The sequence below is a fragment of the Pseudorasbora parva genome, chromosome 3, assembly GCF_024679245.1.
Source record: "Pseudorasbora parva isolate DD20220531a chromosome 3, ASM2467924v1, whole genome shotgun sequence".
NCBI lineage: Eukaryota > Metazoa > Chordata > Actinopteri > Cypriniformes > Gobionidae > Pseudorasbora > Pseudorasbora parva.
Genome location: NC_090174.1, coordinates 57659438 through 57679908, shown reverse-complemented (window position 1 = coordinate 57679908; position 20471 = coordinate 57659438). Strand labels below are relative to the sequence as shown.

General features: G+C 37.6%; 2 protein-coding genes across 7 annotated transcripts in view; one reads left to right on the top strand and one right to left on the bottom strand.

The window, feature by feature from the left end:
* Window positions 1-20471, top strand: part of crybb3 (crystallin, beta B3) — a 783391-nt gene that overhangs the window by 459282 nt on the left and 303638 nt on the right. The gene's annotated exons all lie outside the window — the stretch shown is intronic.
* The window catches only part of LOC137071536 (proteoglycan 4), a 163871-nt gene continuing 151004 nt past the window's right edge, over window positions 7605-20471 (bottom strand). For all 5 annotated transcript variants that reach the window (XM_067439636.1, XM_067439639.1, XM_067439637.1 and 2 more), the window contains one exon: window positions 7605-8685. In XM_067439636.1, coding sequence (XP_067295737.1) covers window positions 8505-8685 — 181 coding nt within the window. In that variant the 3' untranslated portion in view covers window positions 7605-8504. The remainder of the gene's footprint in view (window positions 8686-20471) is intronic.

The following is a 20471-nucleotide window of genomic DNA, read 5'->3' as shown; positions in this document are numbered from 1 at the left end:
GTCTTTCCTTTTGAATGCATATTGTAGAGCACATTTTACATGCCCGCTGAGTTTCTCTTTGTGACTCACACTACAGACGAGATGGCTTTGAACCTATTTGAAATGACTAGTGCTGGATCTGGAACAAGCAAACAGACACTCATGAGATTTTTATGACAGCCGGGCAGCGGGCATGACAGCACGGCTGTTGAATCAACGAGTGCAACTGATTGACAACGAAGGGAAAGAGGTACTGACAACCTATTTCAAATGGCTTTACTTTTGGATTCATCATATAGCCAGACTTTTGTCTTTTCAGAATTCTCATTGCTGCATCTTGCGACCAGAAGCGGATTTATGCTAGGCACGTGCCTAGACAATTACTTTACAAAAATGAATAACATTTAAAATATTGTTTCTGTCGGTCAGAAACCTCATACGTCGTACCTCCATATTTTGTCTTTTTTATAAATCATTTATATTGGTCACACTTTACATCTGTGTCACATGTCTGTCTGTTGCCACCGTCATCCCTCATTAGTTTAGTAAAGGCCATGTCCACACTAATACGTTTTCATTTGAAAACGTATATTTTTCTCTCCGTTTTGGCCTTCTGTCCACACTGAGACAGCGTTTTAAGTCAATGAAAACGTATCATTTTGAAAATGCTCTCCAAAGCGGATACATTTGAAAACGCCGTCTTCGCGTCGTAGTGTGGACTGTGAAAACGGAGGCTTTTTAATACGATGCCGCATTTTTAGCCATGTGATGCAGTCATATGACCAATTCAGCCAAGATGGTTAAAGAAGACATTGTACAGCAGTTGTTTTGTATGCTTTCTGTTTTGACAGCCTTGTTAAATATTAATGTCAGTTTGTACATACTGTTAAAAAACTCAGTGCCTTTTCCCGACATTGCCGCGATATTTCAAAGAGTAAATAAACGAGTAGCAGAAATGACGCAAGTCGAAGCGTCTTGGATTTGCTCATGCGCAGTACGGGAATGTAAGCGTTTTCAGACGTTTCAGTGTAGATGAACATCTTTTGGAAAACGATTGAAAATGAAAGTGTGGATGCAGAGCGTTTTTAGACGAAAACTCTGTTTTTAAATTTATCCGGATTAGACGTAGCCATAGTCGTGCTGTGTTAATTAGTCATAATCTGTATCACCTGTCCCCCTCGTTATGTTCATCAGTGTGTGTATTTAGTTCCTCTGTGTTCACTCTGTCTTTGTCCGTTGACGTCTGTAGACCCATCTTCATACCCGTCCAAAAACAGTCTATGTTAACCAGTGTGTGAGTAATCTATTAGTGTTGTTTACTAAAGTCCTGTTCCTAGTCCTTCATCTTCGTGAGTTGTGATCACCACTGGTGCGTGACAATCTGTCTGTGGGTTTTGCAAATATTTAACCTATATATGGCTCTTTTTTTTTTTAAACAGCTTGTGACTAAACCCTGCAACTCCATTGGCAAATTGGATAATTGCCAGTCAAACTTCATAACTCCACCCACTTTTAATGTGAATGAAGTCTTTGCTTGTTTGCAGTGCAATGGTAAATAATGTGTTGTTTGAATAAATCTTATTTTATTTACTCAAGAAACACTTTTGTAATGTTTTATGTATGTGAAATTTACAAGTGATTTGACTGCAAGTTAAAAATCATTTGCCCCATTTTTTGTTTTTACCATTTGAAGTCACTGATATAAATTTAATTAGTAATATATTTAAATAACTTGTGACTTATATTAGAGTCAGCTTGTGAGATTTTAATTGAATATAAAGGTAGATTGTGCTTAATATGTCCAAGTTTGTGCTTAACTACTCTTTTATGAATAAATACATTGTTTCACTGTTGTATTCACTTCACCAGATATGTTTTATACTAATAGCAATGCTAATGCATGAAATGATTCTATGACAATGCAAACAATTGACAACCATAATGGTTTACTGTTATTGGTGATATCAATACACCTTTCAGTGTTTTTATTAAGACTTATTTTCAATGATTGTATGACATTTATTTGTTGTATCACAAATCCCCATTACAGAGATACACGAATTTGTCTGTATTGTTTCATATTCTCATTTTAATTTTAATGAGCACTCAATGAGAGCGAGCGAAGCGTACCAAAGATATCATTATTTCAAGCCGCATGTTAGTAACACTGATTAGCTCTCTATTTTTGATGATGTTTTGTCTATTGGCCCTATTAAATAAGATTTAATACCTTCTAGGGGTTATTAGACTTTTAAATGGATCCTCAAATGCTTGAGTGTCTTTCATAATGAATATCAAGCCATTATATTTTCTCTTTGCTATTTATGTTTATGATACACCATTAGTCATATTAATAAAGGAATCGGCAAATAGTTTGGTAACATAATAAAGGTGTTCATAATGTAAGTTATAAGGCATTATCTTTTCATTAATAATTGTAACCGAAGTTAAAATGTTATAATATTTGCAGATTTTAAAACTGATTGTGTCTTGTGTTTTAATGCATTATACTTTCTAAAGGTGTGTTTAATGTTTAGATAGTATTATAATGTATTATAACTGTGGTTACAATTATTCATGAGACCACACGATGCATATAAGGTGCATTACCAGGCATAATTACTGCATTAAACATACTTTTATAATGTATTACATACATAGGGATTTAAGTGTTACCGATTGTTCTTTAGTCATCATGTTAGTTTAGCTATACATCAATGTGTGTGCGTGTCATATTTTTGTTGTTTTGCTTTCTGTATTTGTCATTTATTAGGTTGAAACAAACAAAAAAGCAAAAGTGCAGTCTGAACCCAGTGTCAGTGTTCTTATAATTGTTGGCTCTTTTCAAAAACAGCTCATTTTTAATGGCTAAATGCTGACAGAGGATGCTGTAGTGACTTTGTATGGAGCTGTAGTATTATAGTTACTTTTCTTCCAACATATTATTCACAAAAACACTTATTTTCAACATTGACTTTCTGGACCCAGTTCCATGCATTATGTGAACAGCTAATGCAACTAAATTAATTAATGTATAGTCCCAACATATTTAAGTTGATGGAAAGCAATGAAATTAAGTAAGTTGTGTCTCATTTTATTCGACCAAGCAGCAGAAATCATTTTTGAGGTGTATAACCATATATTCTGGAGATTATAAAAATGCCTCCATACAAGGTTTTATATGCTTTTCTTTTTTTAAAAATATGCAGGTTTCATTCAAATACTGGGCTTTCTGAATGCCAGACATCTGACTCAAGTGAATTTTAATGGAAACGTAAAAAAATCGATTCCAGCTTCTATAGCAGATTTTTTTAGATGTCTATGCAAAGATCTGACAGGCTGACAGAATATCTTACATTGCATTGGTGGTCGGATCGTTCATTCTGCTTGGTAATGAATCACTAGCACTGAATACAGATGTAGCGCTTTGTTGGAAAAATGAGATAGACGTAATATTAATATACTTACTGTGCTGTTGTTTTCCATCAAAATGAGAGGATTTCTGGAGGATGATGTCATTGAGGAACTGATTCATATTAAGGGAGTTTACAAGACTACCAATATGGAAAGGTATATTGAGGGCACTGGAAAAACCTATGAACTAATCAATTATTTTATTTTTATTTTTTTAACCTCAAATATTAAGACATAATGTATATGACGGAGACAAGAAAATGTTCAGCATGAATGATGCTGACTAAACTTTTCCCTGTTCTGAGGTCAGGATTAAGAAAGATCACCACTGACACATTACTGAAGGCTCTGCGATCATCACACTCCTTAGCAAAAATTACAGATAATAATGTGTTATCAGATTACATGGAGGGAAAGGGTGAGAAAATCCGGTGCTGCTTGCATTTGTGTCAAGAAATACCCCAGCTAACCAAGAACGTTTTGCTTTACCATTCCTATTAAAGATAGGGAAGGCAGTTTCGGAGAAGTTAGCAATAGCAAGCTAGCTTTGGAAGCTTAAGATCCCACCCTCCTTTCAGAGCGTCTCCAAAGCCACGCCTCCTCCAAATCACATGGGCTGTGCACAGCCAGAGCAGAGTCTGCAAAGCGTCACAAGAAAGGTCTCCTATGCATCAAAGGTCAAAAAACACTTTCATTTTCTCATAATATACATAGCACATTACCACAATGTTCAATGATTCGATGCATGAATTAGTCTCTAAATCCCACCTTTCAGCAAACTACTCAGCTCTGAAATCTCAACGTTACCTGGATGGATAAGTTCTCTCCCGCAATAATTCGATATTTCTTTTCCTTTTTATAAAACTTTGCATCGCTGCTGTTTCTCTATCACACAGCTGCAAACTATAAGCTGAGTGAATAGGTAAACACACTTCATGAAGTCAGAGGCGCGAGCCGCTTCACACATAAGACAATTGCCTAACACAGCTGTCAAAAGTACTGTAAAAAACTGTAAAACTGTAAAAACACATTTTATTTATTTCAGTATTTGAGATGTTATAATAAGTTTGTAATTACGTTAAAATAATTTAAAGAACTGTTATTTAACAAATATTATTATATTTGTATAATAAACTGGGCCGCTGGCTACGCCCCTGACTGATGGCATCAATTTTACCACATTAATTTGAGCGCAAGTCCGATGAAACATGGGAAGGAGTTATTAAACCCGAACCTCCATCGAAAGGATGACTTGAGCCGGACGTTTCTCAGTGATATGCTGCTCATTTTGAGGTACATTATGAGATGTTTAAAGTGTATGTCCATCAACAAACCCATGTCTGTGTATATTTCTAATTTATTGCAGTGCGTATGCGGGAACTGCATCAATAACAGCGCATAAGCTAGCCCAGCACTAACGTGAATGCCTGATGTTACACTAAAATTAACTGAACAAATTTTGCTGCATCCTTTATAACTACTCAAAGTAGTAAGAATGACATAGTCTTAATCTGCATTAATAGACACAGTTTTAGGAAATAGTGGCCCACGGCTGATGAGCAGAAGTATTTCAGTAAGACCTGAAAACTTACACAATATAAAACACAAAACTAGATATTTTGAACACCTGGTAGAAAATATGTACATCAATAATTATTCATACTCACAGGTTATGATTCTGAGGAGAAAGCTGGTCCAAAAAAGTACATCTTTTAAGAGCTAGCGTTTTATGAATCCTGCGTTGAGATTTAAGAAGCATTCGTCAGAAAAATGACATGTTTGAGGGCGGGCAAATGATGTAGAACTCTCACGCAATGGGATTTGAATTTATGAATATATTAATGAGTCGTTTATACAAACGACTCATTTAGGCGGTTCAGAGTCGATTCTTTCTTTTGGGAGTAACTTTTTTTAATATTACTTTTGGCTCTACACCTTTGCAGAATGTTTACATTCACAAACAGCGATATCTCACACTGCATGAAAAGGACTAGTCAAAAAAACATAATTTAACCACTTTAAAAAATGTTTAACAAGCATCCAACTAGGAGACGTTTTTAGGAGACGTTCCATGAAATATGTTTTTGTGCCAACGTTTTCAGAACATTATTAAAGACCTGAAAACTTTGAGCAAACATTCTATTCATGTCACTGGAAGAACATTTTGAGGGAACCGTGCCAGAACGTTAGCCAAAGTTTGGGAGCGCTCCCTGTTAGCTGTGACACGGCCGTAGGTGAAACTCTAAGGTGTTTTAGCTTGATATATGACAGAAACATTTCAGCTCCAAACTCCCAGCGGATCTCACCAGCATGTAGAGTTCATTGGAAGTGTCTTCCTCAGCCTCAGGCCGGTATTTATCTGAATTTAGCTGGAGTGGATGAGTGAAGTCGACTGCGCTTACCTGTGTTACACCAGAGCTTCTCTGACAAACACAAGAGCTTCTTTTTTAAGCAGAAGCTTAAAATCTTCAAAAGAAAAGTGGCAAATTTAAATCTGCCAGTGCCAATAGTTGCATGTGCACCTTTTCAAAACGGAATGTTCAAATTAAACATTTATAATTAATAATATTTGGAATAAACTAGAAGTCTTTGTTAACCACTTTCTGTACCTCCTTTAAAATTGTATTGTATTATATGAGTGAAATTTGAATATTAAGTGTATTGCATGTACCCATTTATATAGCCTCTGAGATAATATTTGCCTCAATATATAAAAGCGCCTCAAGGAACTCTTGAAAAAGTAGTGAGCTACTCCTCAAATCGTCTTGTGTTGATGCTACTTAAGGAGGAAATATTGTTTTAAATATATAACTGTTCAATGGTATATTATTTAGAATTTTATCAAATAATGTTTCTGAATGACTGTCACCCAATTATAGGGGGACATCATCAAACTGTAACAGATAAGTTACTATTAAATGTAACAACAACAAAGACGTAGGCCTACTGATGAAAAAAAATATGCCACTGAATCTTTTTGAAATCGGCTCATTTACAAGAAATGTCTGAACAAACCAATTCAGCAGAATGATGCAGACTTTTAAAGCTACAGTATAACAGAGTGGTCCGTTTAAGCCGAGGACACACCTAACGACTGTTAGGCCGATTATGAATGAGCTTTGGTTGTCACGACTGATCATGTTCAAACGTGCCGAATCAGGGACAGTTGCTTTGAGTCTGTGTTTACAGTCGGTGTGAAAAATCATGCAGTGTGCTGTATTTTAAGATTCTAGTCTTAGAATTTAAGAAACAATCATTGCCAGTCCTCCTCACAACGATTTCTAGTTTAATATTTTTCTACGTGTAATATTTGCGCGGATATTGCGGATGACGTCACTGTTTTCTTGGATACTATCAGTTTTTTTTAAAACAAGCAAGATTGTAAAAAATTAGAAGATAAATGGAGTCAAAAAGGTTTGCAACTTGAAAATACATTAGACTGGTATGGAAGAAAAAAGATCTGAAGATGAACGAAGGGTTTTGAATGACATAGGGTGGAGTGATTATGACAGAATTAAAATGTGTGTGTGTGTGTGTGTGTGTGTGTGTGTGTGTGTGTGTGTGTGTGTGTGTGTGTGTGTGTGTGTGTGTGTGTGTGTGTGTGTGTGTGGGACAAACCGTTAAATGTGTGTGCGCTTGCTTTTTAATTATGCAGTGCATTGGAATAACATGTTTCTTTCTTTCATAATATAAAATTAATGTTGGGAAACTTAAACTCGTAGATGAACCCTATTTGAGACTGATGGTATGAGTGCATCACATAAATCCTGTGCTCTATGGGCACTGTTATTGATAGAGGAAAAAGCAAATGTTGTTTTACACTCCGTGATAAAGGCCTATTAATATAAACAATATGATAATTAATTCTTTGGAAAAGCAGGGTTTTTTTTTTTTTTTGGTTGGTGCAAAAGAAATAATGGCTGCAATGTAAGCTGAAATCTCTCAACGTGGACGGTGCTGCACTCTGCATTCATAGAAATAGCCTATACATTATTTTTATAGGTATTTCTAAGAATACATTAGTATACCAGCAGAAAATATATATATATTTTACAGTTTAGTTGTATTTCACACACCATTATTCTGGCAGTGAAATCCCCCACCTGTTGTGCAGTAGTCCAGTGTATTTATAATGTATGAAAAAAATATGCCATCTGTAGTTGAATACGCCATGATAAAAAACATATACACAGCACATGACACCGTTTTTGAGTAGTAAAATATTTTATAGAGCTTTTTAATGGATTCTGAAATTAGGCATTCACAAAGATTGAAATGACACACTTCTTAAATCCACTTTCTCTCCATTATCTCTGCCTTAATATCGCCGTGCGTGTATAGTTATTAGATCATCTACATAAAAGCGTTAAGCATGTGGAATAATTGATTTGTTGAAATGTTTTTATAGTATAAAAGCTGGTGTTTTGACCCTCATTGCTCCAAAATGATGAATCAGTAATCTGGCCTCCATTTCTTACCTGTAATTCCTCTTTTTATCTGTCTCTCTTTAATGGCGTCCCGTCTCCCGCTGTCACTGTGTATCAATCACTGCCTGCTGTGAAGTTCAGGTAGTAAGTATTGGCTCAAAGGGTATGAACCAACAAAAAGCCCCTTCTCCCCTCTCCGTTCTCACCCTTTCAAGATTTTGAGACATGAATTACCACCATGAATCTGGGAAATTAAAGCAGAATAAACAGACTGTAAAGGTGCGGTAAGTGATGATAGCCATTCGGCAAGAACAAACACTTAGAATGATTCACAGCAAGAGAGTGTTTCAACACCTGTAATTCACTTAAAATAGGAAATGACAGATTATTTTTTTATGGATTTTTTTTTTCACGGTGGAAAGTTTTTAATTCTCTCCATGGACTATAAATCTGAAATATCAAAGCGAACAGCCTTTAAGCCCACGACATTAATCTTGATTAAAAAAATTGCCTTCTGTGAAAATTACAGAAGATGCTTTAAAAAAAGATAATAAATAAGGGCTCCTCCTCAAGGAACGCATGTAGCGGATGATGTGCCTCTAGACGGGGCCGGAAGAGAAGAGGCTTCAGGTTGGTTGGAAAAACATCCTTGTTTACTAATGATGTCACATCCTGCTTAAGTGTTCAGAGGAACCAGAAGCATTTCCTGCGGCTCTTCTTGACCGTCTGGAGGGCCTGTGGAGAGTCCTGCTGGCGTGGAGGAGGAAAGACCAGCTGAGGAGAGCTCTGCTCCGATTCCTGCTGCTCCGGGACCTTCCACGCTCGCGTCACCTGACCCTCCTGAAGCCGGAAGTCATGCTCCACACTGGAAGAGAAAGATATTTATTTATTATTCTATTATTGTGGCAAAAAAATAAAGCATCATAAATGGATGTTCTTTGAGAAGGCATTGAAATTGAAATACACTCTTAAAATTATGTTATGAAAAAGATGTTAATGATCTGTTCACTGAAAGGTTCTGTGGGGAAACAATCTCTCCTCTCCCATCATGAGTGGACACGCCCCCTACTGCTGATTGGCTCACTCTCTCTCCTCTCCCATCATGAGTGGACACGCCCCCTACTGCTGATTGGCTCACTCTCTCTCCTCTCCCATCATGAGTGGACACGCCCCCTACTGCTGATTAGCTCACTCTCTCTCCTCTCCCATCATGAGTGGACACACCCCCTACTGCTGATTGGCTCACTCTCTCTTCTCTCCCATCATGAGTGGACACGCCCCCTACTGCTGATTGGCTCACTGTCTCTTCTCTCCCATCATGAGGGGACACACCCCTACTGCTGATTGGCTCACTCTCTCTTCTCTCCCATCATGAGGGGACACACCCCCTACTGCTAATTAGCTAACTCCCTCTTCTCTTCAATCATGAGTTGACACAGCTCCCTACTGCTGAAGGCACACCCTCCTCTACCATCATAAGTGGACACGCCCCTACTGCTGACAAAATTTAGCTTTTTATTCATTTATTCACTTCTATTTAACATGAAATATATACACATTAGTTTGTACAACTAATTAACCATAAGTTGAGAAAACTCAAAAATGTCTTGCAGCTGGTTGCCTTAAACTTGTAAGTTTTCTCAATTTTTTTTTTTTAGTGTACTGCTGATTGGCTCACTCTCTCTTCTTTCCCATCATGAGTGAACACGCCCCCTACTGCAGATTGGCTCACACTCTCTCCTCTCCCATCATGAGTGGACACGCCCCCTACTGCTGATTGGCTCACTCTCTCTCCTCTCCCATCACGAGTGGACATGCCCCCTACTGCTGATTGGCTCTCTCTCTCTACTTTCCTATAACGAGTGGACACGCCCCCTACTGCTGATTGGCTCACTCTCTCCTCTCCCATCATGAGTGGACACGCCCCCTACAGCTGATTGGCTCGCTCCCTCTCTACTTTCCTATAACGAGTGGACACGCCCCCTACTGCTGATTGGCTCACTCTCTCTCTAATTTCCTATAACGAGTGGACACGCCCCCCTACACTTTAAAACATCCAACTTATGTTTTGTATGACAAATTCAGCTTTTATTCAACTATTTAACATGAAATATATACACATTAGTTTGTACAAATAATTGACCATAAGTTGAGAAAACTCAAAAATGTCCTGCAGCTGGTCGCCTCAAACTTTTAAGTTTTCTCAACTTTTTTTTTTACATTGTACTGCTGTTTGGCTCACTCTTGCTCCTCTCCCATCATAAGGGGACACGCCCATTACAGCTGATTAGCTACACGTTTGTTGTAGTGCTCAGTCTGATCCACTTTCAAAAGCGTTTTTCAAAAATCGCGTATTGCATCTTTAAGAGAATGTGCTTAGGATGTTACAGCAGAGTTTGACTTTTTCTATACATAAAATGAGTTTCAGAAGTTGGCTTTCATTATATTTAAAAGTAGAGCTTTGAGATTATTAAAAAATATAATTTGGTGTCACAAAGAAACAACAAGAGTGTGAGTAAATGATCACTCTTTTCTTTTAGAAATGTAGGAGAAAAAAGCCCTCAGCAGAAGACATCAAAATAACTATAGCCTGCGGGAAAATAAAGGTGCATATAAATGCATATGAGCATTTGGCGTTGACATTTTGTCAGCAGCACAGAGCCTGACAGCTGGGATTGTTGCTGATGATGCACTGGCCCAGATAGCTGGCAAACGCTGATGTGGACATGAAGCAGCTTTCCCAGAGTACGGATAGAGTGCCACTGAACAACACGGCCATAACTCTTCATGCTAAATGTGACTAATGAGATCATTGTTCCTCTTATATATATTTATACGCACTCAATTTACTGCAGAGACAGAGAGAGAGAATTACCTTCATCGAGTGCTACCTTAGTTCCCATGTCAAGGCACTCACACACTTCGCCTACGAAATCCCCCAGAGAACGCCGATGTCAGACAGACAGGGAACACTATGTGCTTTCCGTAACAATAGCACTTTTAAACCTCTTCAAAAAATCCCTCTTCCAACCTCTTACCTTGCAGTCAGTCTCTGCATCGGCTGAAAGAGCAAAGGCCTCATGAAGATGTTGTGTTTGCACAAAACGGTCTTCACACACACGTCAGGATTTATAAGAAACAAATGAATGTTTGCACACTCTTTTGTCACTGGTGTTGTCGGGTTAACAACTCAAGTGACAAACTAGTGAATTGAAGAAAATCACTAGTCAAAAAATGTTTTCAAAAAAAGTATTGTTTTTGACTACCTGACAAAGACCGAAAGGGTTGAACGTTTTTTGTCAGTTCAAATATAGTTTTAGAGTATTGTGACTGTGCCTTCTTGGATGTTTTTGGTCATCCACACTTAGAAAAAAGGTTCAATGATAAAAATGCACAATATTTAAAAGAACACCCCCTTGGTACCCTCAGCACCCTCAATATTAACATATTCCTATTTGATTTTAAATTATAATAAAAAATCCTGTTCTGTATACATTCCTTCAGGATTTTGCTGGTGCTTTTTTTTTACTTCAAAAAGCACTTTTCACTAAATTGTCTGTCATATTCAAAAGCAATTCTACAGTCACCGCTGGTTTTACTAATGAAATCAACTCCATGAGTTTACTTTCATGCAAAGAGAGCAATTTACTTTCACCACGTGGATGGAATACATTATTTCCCCCCAATTTTAGATAGATAGATCCTCACTACTAAATATTCCATGCTTAACTGTTAGTGGTATTATACGTAGGCCACGTAAAATCACAGAGCGGGGTCAGCACATGCTGAGGATCACAGTGTGCAGAAGTCGCCAACTTTCTGCAGAGTTAATATCTACAGACCTCCAAACTTCATATGGCCTTCAGATTAGCTCAAGAACAGTGACAGAGTGACGAATCGCGCTTCTCTTTCTGGCAATCCGATGGGCAAGTCTGTGTTTGGCGGTTGCCAGGAGAATGGCACTTGCCTGACTGCATTGTGCCAAGTGTAAAGTTTGGGGGGGGGGGGGGGGGGTTGGGGCTGGTCCCTTAGAGTCAGTGAAAGGAACTCTTAATGTGTCAGCATATGAGGACATTTTGGACAATTTCATGCTCCCAACTTTAGGGATGGCCTCATCCTGTCCTAACATGAAAGTGAACAAAGCGTCGGTCCATAAAGACATGGATGAGTGAGTTTGGTGAGGAGGAACTTGACTGGCCTGCACAGAGTCCTGAGCTCAACACGATAGATCATCTTGGGGATGAATAAGAGGGGAAACTGTGAGTCAGGCCTTCTCGTCCAACATCAGTGCCTGACCTCACAAATGCACTTCTAGAAGAATGGTCCAAAATTCATAAACACACTCCTAAACCTTGTGGAAAGCCTTCCCAGAAGAGTTGAAGCTATTAGAGCTGCAGAGGGTGGGCCGACTCCATATTAAACCCTACAGATTATGTATGGGATGTTATTCAAGTTCATGTGCATGTGCATGTGCATCTTTCAATGTCTGTCCAAGAGATAGACCAAAATACCAACATGATTTCATTTTAAAACTTCATTTTGAGCCTCATGTGATGTTTCAGCTCTCATGAATAGAAAACATAAAACATTCATCAGAATGATTACCTGTCGTGATCACTGGTAGATTTTAACACCGGTAATTCTCCATTGCATGCATGAGTGAAAAAATAACATCTGTGATCGGTTACAATACTGCAGCGCTGCAAAAAACATTGCAAATAGAAACAGAAGTAGATCTAATCAGCGCTTTTAATAATTAATCGCAAAAGCGGTAGTCCTGATTATGTATTTGATTAATTGTACAGCCTTAACAGCTGTTTTTTTGTTTCAGCGAGAGCAGTTGGAATTTAAGGAGATTTTTATTAAATGTGCCGTTTGTTTTCCTTACACTCTCAGAAAAAAAGGTACATTTCTGTCACTGGGGCGGTACCTTAAGGTACAAAAGCGAAAAGGTACATATTTGTACCTTACTCACCCCTAAATGGTACATATCAATACTTAAAAAGTGCGTATTAGTACCTTAAAGGCTCATCGTAGTACCTTAAAGGCTCATAGTAGTACCTTAAAGGCTCATAGTAGTACCTTAAAGGCTCATCGTAGTACCTTAAAGGCTCATAGTAGTACCTTAAAGGCTCATCGTAGTACCTGAAAGGCTCATAGTAGTACCTTAAAGTACTAATATGTACCTTTATGTGCCTTTAAGGTACTAATACGCCAGTTTTATACCTTAGGGTACCGCCCCTTTTTTTTCTGACAGTGTAATTGTGGTATTCAAATGTTTACATTTTGTCTGTCACATGCAAATAAACAGTACTCTTTTTTCATTTTTAAGCTAGTTATTTAATTTCATATTGAGAAAGTGGTTTCTAAAGCATTACATATGTTTGCTAAAAAATGTACAAACATGCCACAGAGAATCAAATTATTTCAGTTACTTTCAAAGTTGCATAATGGATTATCAGTGTTTTGCCCCGGAAAAAAAGCAGAAACTGGATACTGATATCAATACTTTTCATCCATATGCATATATTCTCCTGTTTCGGCAAACCTTCGATATGCATGGAAACAAAGTGAAGTTTTATGCATGAGGCTCATGTCTAGAGAATCTAAACCCTCCGTATTTCTACCTAGCACTTCCAGCATTTTCTCCTACCAGATAAATCATTTCAGAAAAAAAAAAGAAAAAAAACCTGCTGAGAAGGAGAGTAGCGCTCTGTCCCTCCCAGCAGTCCTAATTACCTCGCTTCTGGTCCCGAGAATGGATGGACTAGTGTCTGAACTCGATATTACTTCTCCTACCCCTTTCCCTCACTAACGTCTTTCATTCACACCATCTCGCCTGAATACGATGCTCTTGCAACTTCAGAGCCTCTATTTTAAGGTTTTTAAGAAGAGTGTGTCTTTTTCAGCTATGCAACAAATTATGTGCCTTTGTGTGGGTTGGAGTCGCACCCAAGGGGAGGATGGGTCTAATATGGGTGGGCTGAGTTTGGTAAAGAGGCATTAACGAGATTTGTCCTAATTTAGAGCATCGTAAGCATCAGTGGGAGAAGCTCAGAGCTTCTCTGGGAATAAAGCATCTCTATAACCGGAAGCCTGTAAAGACATTAGCAGTCTTGAAGGGCGTTAAATAACTTGCCTGCATATTTATGAGCTGGTGTTGTCAAACTGGGGTGATTGACATCTAAATTCCCCAGCACAGACATTATAACTGCATTTAGTATTATGTCACCATCATGTCAGCCTGTCAAATATAGACGGCGTGTGTCAGAAATGACTTGTGTTGTGTACATCAAATGCAGAAAAAGGCAAATGTCAAAAGTAAAGCTAAATAAACACCTTGAGGATGTTCAGAATAACGGTTGCACACACAGTAAAAACTGCAATTGTTACATTAAAGAGATATCTGTACCTGATTTAACCCATAAAAAAAGTTTAGATGCATAAGTTCACGTATTTAGGTTGATTATGTGATGATAAATAATTGGCCTATGTCATTTTACATAAAACATATTCTGTGTGCATGGGATACATGAATGAACTACTAGATGCAATGAAAAACTTGAATGTTTAAGGCAACCTAAATTACATTAAAGCTACACTGTGTGATATTTTCCCTATCTAGCGGTGTAAAGGTATATAACCATCCAGTGAATATTCGTTTCTATTCCTCTCAATTCTGATTTCGTTTCAACTCCTACGGTGGCCGATTTAGTTCAAGATTAACATGGCAATCCCCCTCTTCACATTCGACACGGTGCCATCGAGTGTTAAAACGCGAAAAGCGAAGCTTGAATTTACGGGTATGTCCCTCTATAGCTAATGTACTTTCAAGATGGAGGAGCAACATGGCGACCGGCATTCGAACCCCTCACTCGTATGTATTTTCAATGGCATATTATAAACTTACAAGAATACTTTATTACTCGAAAGAAGTAAATATACATTAATGAGCACATATATGTTTTAAAGAACTAAGTGATTTTAGCTAAGAATAAACTAAAAAAGTTACACAGTGTAGCTTTAACCTGACTTAAAAATTAAGTTTAATCTGGTATAACTTTTTTTTTTAAAACTCAGCAATGTAAAAACATGTTGTCTTACTTAGTGAACATATAACTTTTTACAGTATATATTTTAACAGTTCTTTCAACATTTACTAAACAGAAGGCAAGTATCCACCTTATTTTATCTCATCTAAAAGCAGGTGCAGCCATTTATAACTTGAATATGCAAGACTTCCAGTGTAATTCATGTCAATTAAGTTATTTTACCTGTCCCAAAACAGTCAATGTTTAATGTTTTAATGTATTATCATAATCACAAACACACTGGTTTGTAGTGCAAGCATTTTACCATTTACTGCACTTTGATATTCTTTGTGTTGTCTACCTATAGCTAACGGTGATTCTAATGAATGTCACACATTCACCGAATATCGCTTACTTCTGTCTTTGCAAATAAGTGGGATACTACACACTGTGCACCCAATGAGACAATGCTAAAGTGTAAACGGAGAGTTACAAATAACCACAGGATATGATTTCTGAGAGGATGAGTGGATAATGAAAGACTTTCTTGGGGCCGGATGGAGTGTGGATTTGATTCTGCTGTACTGGGCGGGAAGCTTGGCAGATTGGCTGATGTCTTGAAGATAGAATGTGAAACACAACGTGAGACTGGAAAGGGTGGAGTGAGACTGTCAGAGTGTAAAAGAGATTGGACATTGTAATTATGGTTTAGGAAGACACCTCTGCAAGGACAACCAGTAACTCGGCTGTGTCATTGAGAATAACGATGCGCAGTGATGGCGCTTTACATCCCAAAGGTGCCCGCAAAGTTTGCTTTATTTCATTCAGTCATCTCTAGAGTTTCAGATGTCAATAATACACTGCCCAGCCGAATCCTGTTTGGATTTGACAACAGTTTTTCGAAACCTAATTGATGGAGTGTGTATAGCTTTTCATTTGTTAAACAACACCGTAGGAATAACATGAAAAATAATGATTTCATCTGCCATTCACATTCACGTTACAGCTCAACAACTGTCTCATATTCTTTTAAATAAAAAATATTAAATAAACTACGAAAAACAAAAATAAACATAGAAATTATGATTTTAAAAAATGCCATTATACTCCTCTGAGACAAAATTATTTACTAATCAAAATTATTATTTCAGCTGCTTTTCACATCACTTCACAGCTCTATAATTTTAGTAAGTCAACAATTGTCTTCTAACTAAAAAATCTGAAAAAATTATAAAATATCAAAATTATGAATTTAAAAATAATAAATAAATACAAAATATTTGAGCTGCTATTCACATTCACTTTACAGATCAGTAAAATACGAAAAATATGAAATTGTATAAAATATAAAAATTACGATTATATTTAGTATATTTTCTGAGAGTAAAAAATAAAATAAAAGAGAACTATTTGAGTTGCTATTCAACATTCAGTTTACCGCTCTATAGTTCTAGTAAATGTAAAAATTGAAGTAAAATAAAAATAATTGTCAATAAATAAATGCAAATAAATCCCACAATCGCTTTAAACAGTGAATAGTGAATGTCACTTTTATTTCTCCTCAGGAACAACTGAGACAACAACTAATGTTTGCCTATAGCAGAACATACACTACTGGTTTAATCTGAGCTGGACCACACTCGATAGACCAGGAAAGAAGTGAGCGCAGGGGCTTTGCAGGACGGCGATCCAGCTCTCTATCTGTATGTTTGATACCAGGTGGAGCCCCATTACTGATATCGCCACTGAGCGTTTGTCCTGCTAAATCCCATGCAAACAAGTCGCTGTATTTGCAGATACAATATGTGTTGAAAAGATATTGAAAATGTAATACGAGTTTCAAAACAGCCACTAAATAGTATGCATAGCATAAGGATAACGGAACGACTTGCATGCAATTATTTGCATACAATATGCTTATATTAGCATCTGGTGGATTAAACATGCACTGTGTGTTTTACATTATGACAACATTCATTCCTGTACAGCTCTTTATAATCTCATGTTATTGAATGTGTGGTTATACTCCGAACAACACACTTACATAGCACTTTTACTAATATCAAAATTTGGAATAATTTAGATTTTTAATGTTTTTTAAAAAAAAGTCTCTTTATTAATTTAATCAAAAATACTGTAAAAACTGAAATATTGTGACATAATATTATAATTTAAAATAAGTGTTTTCTATATGAATATATTGTAAAATGTAATTTATTCCCGTGATCAAATCTGAATTTTCTGCATCATTCCTCCAGTCTTCAGTGTCACATGATCCTTCAGAAATCATTCTCATATCATTCTCTCATTCTCATTTTTTTAATCATTATCAATGTTGAGAACAGTTTTGCTTTGTATTTGTTGTGGAAAACGTGATACACTACTTATATTCAACAGTAAGATTTTAAATTAAGACATTAAACTGACCAAAAGAGACATTAGTAAAACATTTATGATGTTATCAGAGAAATGCTGTTCTTTTGAACCTTCTATTGATCACAGAAAAATGTATCCCAGTTTCCACAAATACAAGCAGCTCAATTGATTAAACTTGACCATTTGTCCCCAGTGTGACAAATCATTTATCAGGCTAGCAAGATGCAAAAAACAAACGGTCAAAATAACCACGCATTTTCAAGCCGAATATAGTCTCTGAACAAAGACTGCATGTTTGCTTTCTTGGCATGAATGCTTAGTTTACATGTGTGAGTTACAGCCACAACGTCTGATTAGCGGTAATCTCTCATGCTAATCTGTAAGTGAGCGTTCACATTTATCCGCAGATTTACGATTGTATTTACAACACAGCTTGAATTCAGAACAAGTGCCTGGCAGACAAGATTTACACTGTTTTCCGCTGATAGCGTGACTCGCTCCGGCTAACCACAGCCTGTTTGACGGCCCGGCTGTGAAGCTCAAGCGATTCCTATGACGCTGAACCGCTCAAATGTTTGTGCATCCTCCGAGGGTTCTGGTGGAGTCGTGTCCATTTTGTATCGGTGGCATCGGTTTATATCTGGCCTTTCGGAGCTGATTTGTAAACTCTGCAATCAGGCCGGAGAGCTGTTTATCAAGACAAACTCCGCCGCTTTGAAATGGAAATCTGCAAATCTGTTCACGTCACTCTTATCTGATAGAAAGGAGCATTCATTTGCACTTGAAAGGACTATTTGATTTCAAGGTTGTAAACAGTGTGTATGAGAATGTGTGTATGTGAGGACAGAGGTGTGCGTGTGTCCCGGCTGAGTAAAGGCGAAATGCCAAGTGCACCCATGGGGACGCCCTCGCCCACACTAAAAACAAGCCCTTAGAGGGAGAACCTTTCTTTTAGATGCATCTGTATTTATCGGCACACAACTGAGCACATTTCTGCAATTTACACTACAGTGCAGGAGTGGGTTCACAAAACATGTCTAATTACCCATCATTAAAGGTGAAGTGTGTATTTTTTTATATTGTAGAATACACTTATTCCATCTATACAGAAAATATAAGTAAGCCATTCTTGCGTCAAATTATTTTGGGATTATAAAACAACTGTCAAGACATGCAGTGATAATAAATTAGCGCTGAAAAGGCTCGGACAGGGTTATTTTTGCAGCTGACCTTATTGCATGTGCATTTTAAAAAGTTTCCCGCTCAGGTGCAAAATTTACCCAAGGAGAGTATTCAAAAGAATCACGCAAGTTGATTTACTAAGATTTGCGCTCGTCAATTTACTGGTGTTTGCGGCATTTACAGTCCAAAAAAAGCATGTCTTAAAAGTGTAGTGTGTGAATAGCGGTGAGATTGTGAATTGCATTACCCAACGCTCACCCCTTCCTTTCGGAGCACATAGAGAAGCTACGGGGCCAACACAGGACAAAGATTTTGTCAGAGAAAGCAGAGAGTGACTAGCGCTCCATTGAGATGTTTGTCCGTTTAGGGCTACTGTAGAAACATGGTGTTTCACTGTAAGGGCCCTTTCACACTGGACGCAAATTTGACACGCGAATAATTCGCACAATGGTTTTATTTTTTGATCATCTGTGTGTGTAATGAACGCTTTCACACCGAACGCGAATGTGCTGAGGTGAAAAACGACATTTATTTTTTTCATTTCGATCTCAATATTTTTTTACTCTAGCAGCGACAAAAACGGCTTCAACCAATCACATACAAGGAAACAAAGATGACGAAATGTCCAGTTGATGTCACAAGCTATTCAGTCAACATTAACCTTTGCCAGGTGTGGCATTTCTTATGCGATTACAGTGGTAGGTCTAGTTAAAGCTGTGTTTACAGACAGCAATAACTTAACCTTTTATAAATTGTAGATTTTTTTCTAAACATTGTTTCAGCGATTATGGAAAGTGAACGTGTTGTCATCAGTATGTCTGTGGCACTTAAATGTTTACATTGTGACTTAATTGAAAACATCTGCTCCGGATCGATTGGTTCCTGAAGTGTGTGTTAGTCTCGTCAGATGCGCTGCTGTCTCTGGAGGAGCTCCTCAAATTGTCCTACAGACTTTAGAATGTAAGTGCAGAACCGGCCATGATAAAGCTCCTGTACAAGATTAGCATCCTCCCCTTCAAACTCTCTGTTCTTTAAGACTGGCTGCACCCAAAACCTTCTTTTCTGTCCTTTAAATAAAATGAAAAGCTTGTGTTCACTGAATGATGAAGTGTCCGTGTTTTCTCAGCTGTCGCTGCGAATGTTTTGGAATGTTGGAGCTCTGAAACGTCACAAATTCGTGTCGCGGCTGATGAAAATGATTCGCTTCGCTTTTTCATTACGCGTCCGGTGTGAAAGGGCCTTAAGGGGACCAGCGGTGTCTGTGGAAGCGGCTTATTAAAAAAAAACATAACAGTTCATTATGTAAGGTCTTTATACTCCACTGAAAACACAGTTATGTACATTATATTTCATTTCTGTCAATAGACCCTCATAAATACTACACACTAAACCTTTAAAGCAGACGCTAATGTCAGTATTTTACGTGATGAATTTTCCACTCCCATTTGTGCTTTTTTGCAATTGTGGCCTAAGTGTTATTTTAAAACCGTTTTACAAAACCGACTCGGGCCGAGTCCAATAACAAACTTGTAGCCAATCAGTAGGTTAGAGGCGTGTCTACTAATGATGGTGAGAAGAGAGCACTTGCTCAGTGCACGTCATTATTCAAGACACACATGACGGACTTTAGCCGAGAACATATATGCTGGCTTTTTCTTGAATATGATCGTGTGTCAAGTTTGTTTGTTTGTTTTTGTGATGGAAGGAGTGACTTTTTCATTGAATATTCGACCTGGATTAGTTACACACAGATTCTGTCATAGTCGTTGCCTGGGTTACTTATGTGTGGGGCGGAGCTATCAAAATAGGGCCGAGACCCTTTTGAAGGTAGGGGTGTGTTTATTTTGGTGATTTGAAATATCTACAACGGTTAACCTTTAACATTAAAGCAGAGTCTGCAAAGGATCACAAGCGATGGCGGTAAAGTACCTCATGTCTCAAAGCACATAACATTACAATAATAATGAACGTAAACAAGAGCTTTTATTGTATCACCTGACTGCTGCAGATTCATTTCGCCGAAATGCATAATTTTAGTCTGAAGAACAGCTCCGTGTAGAAT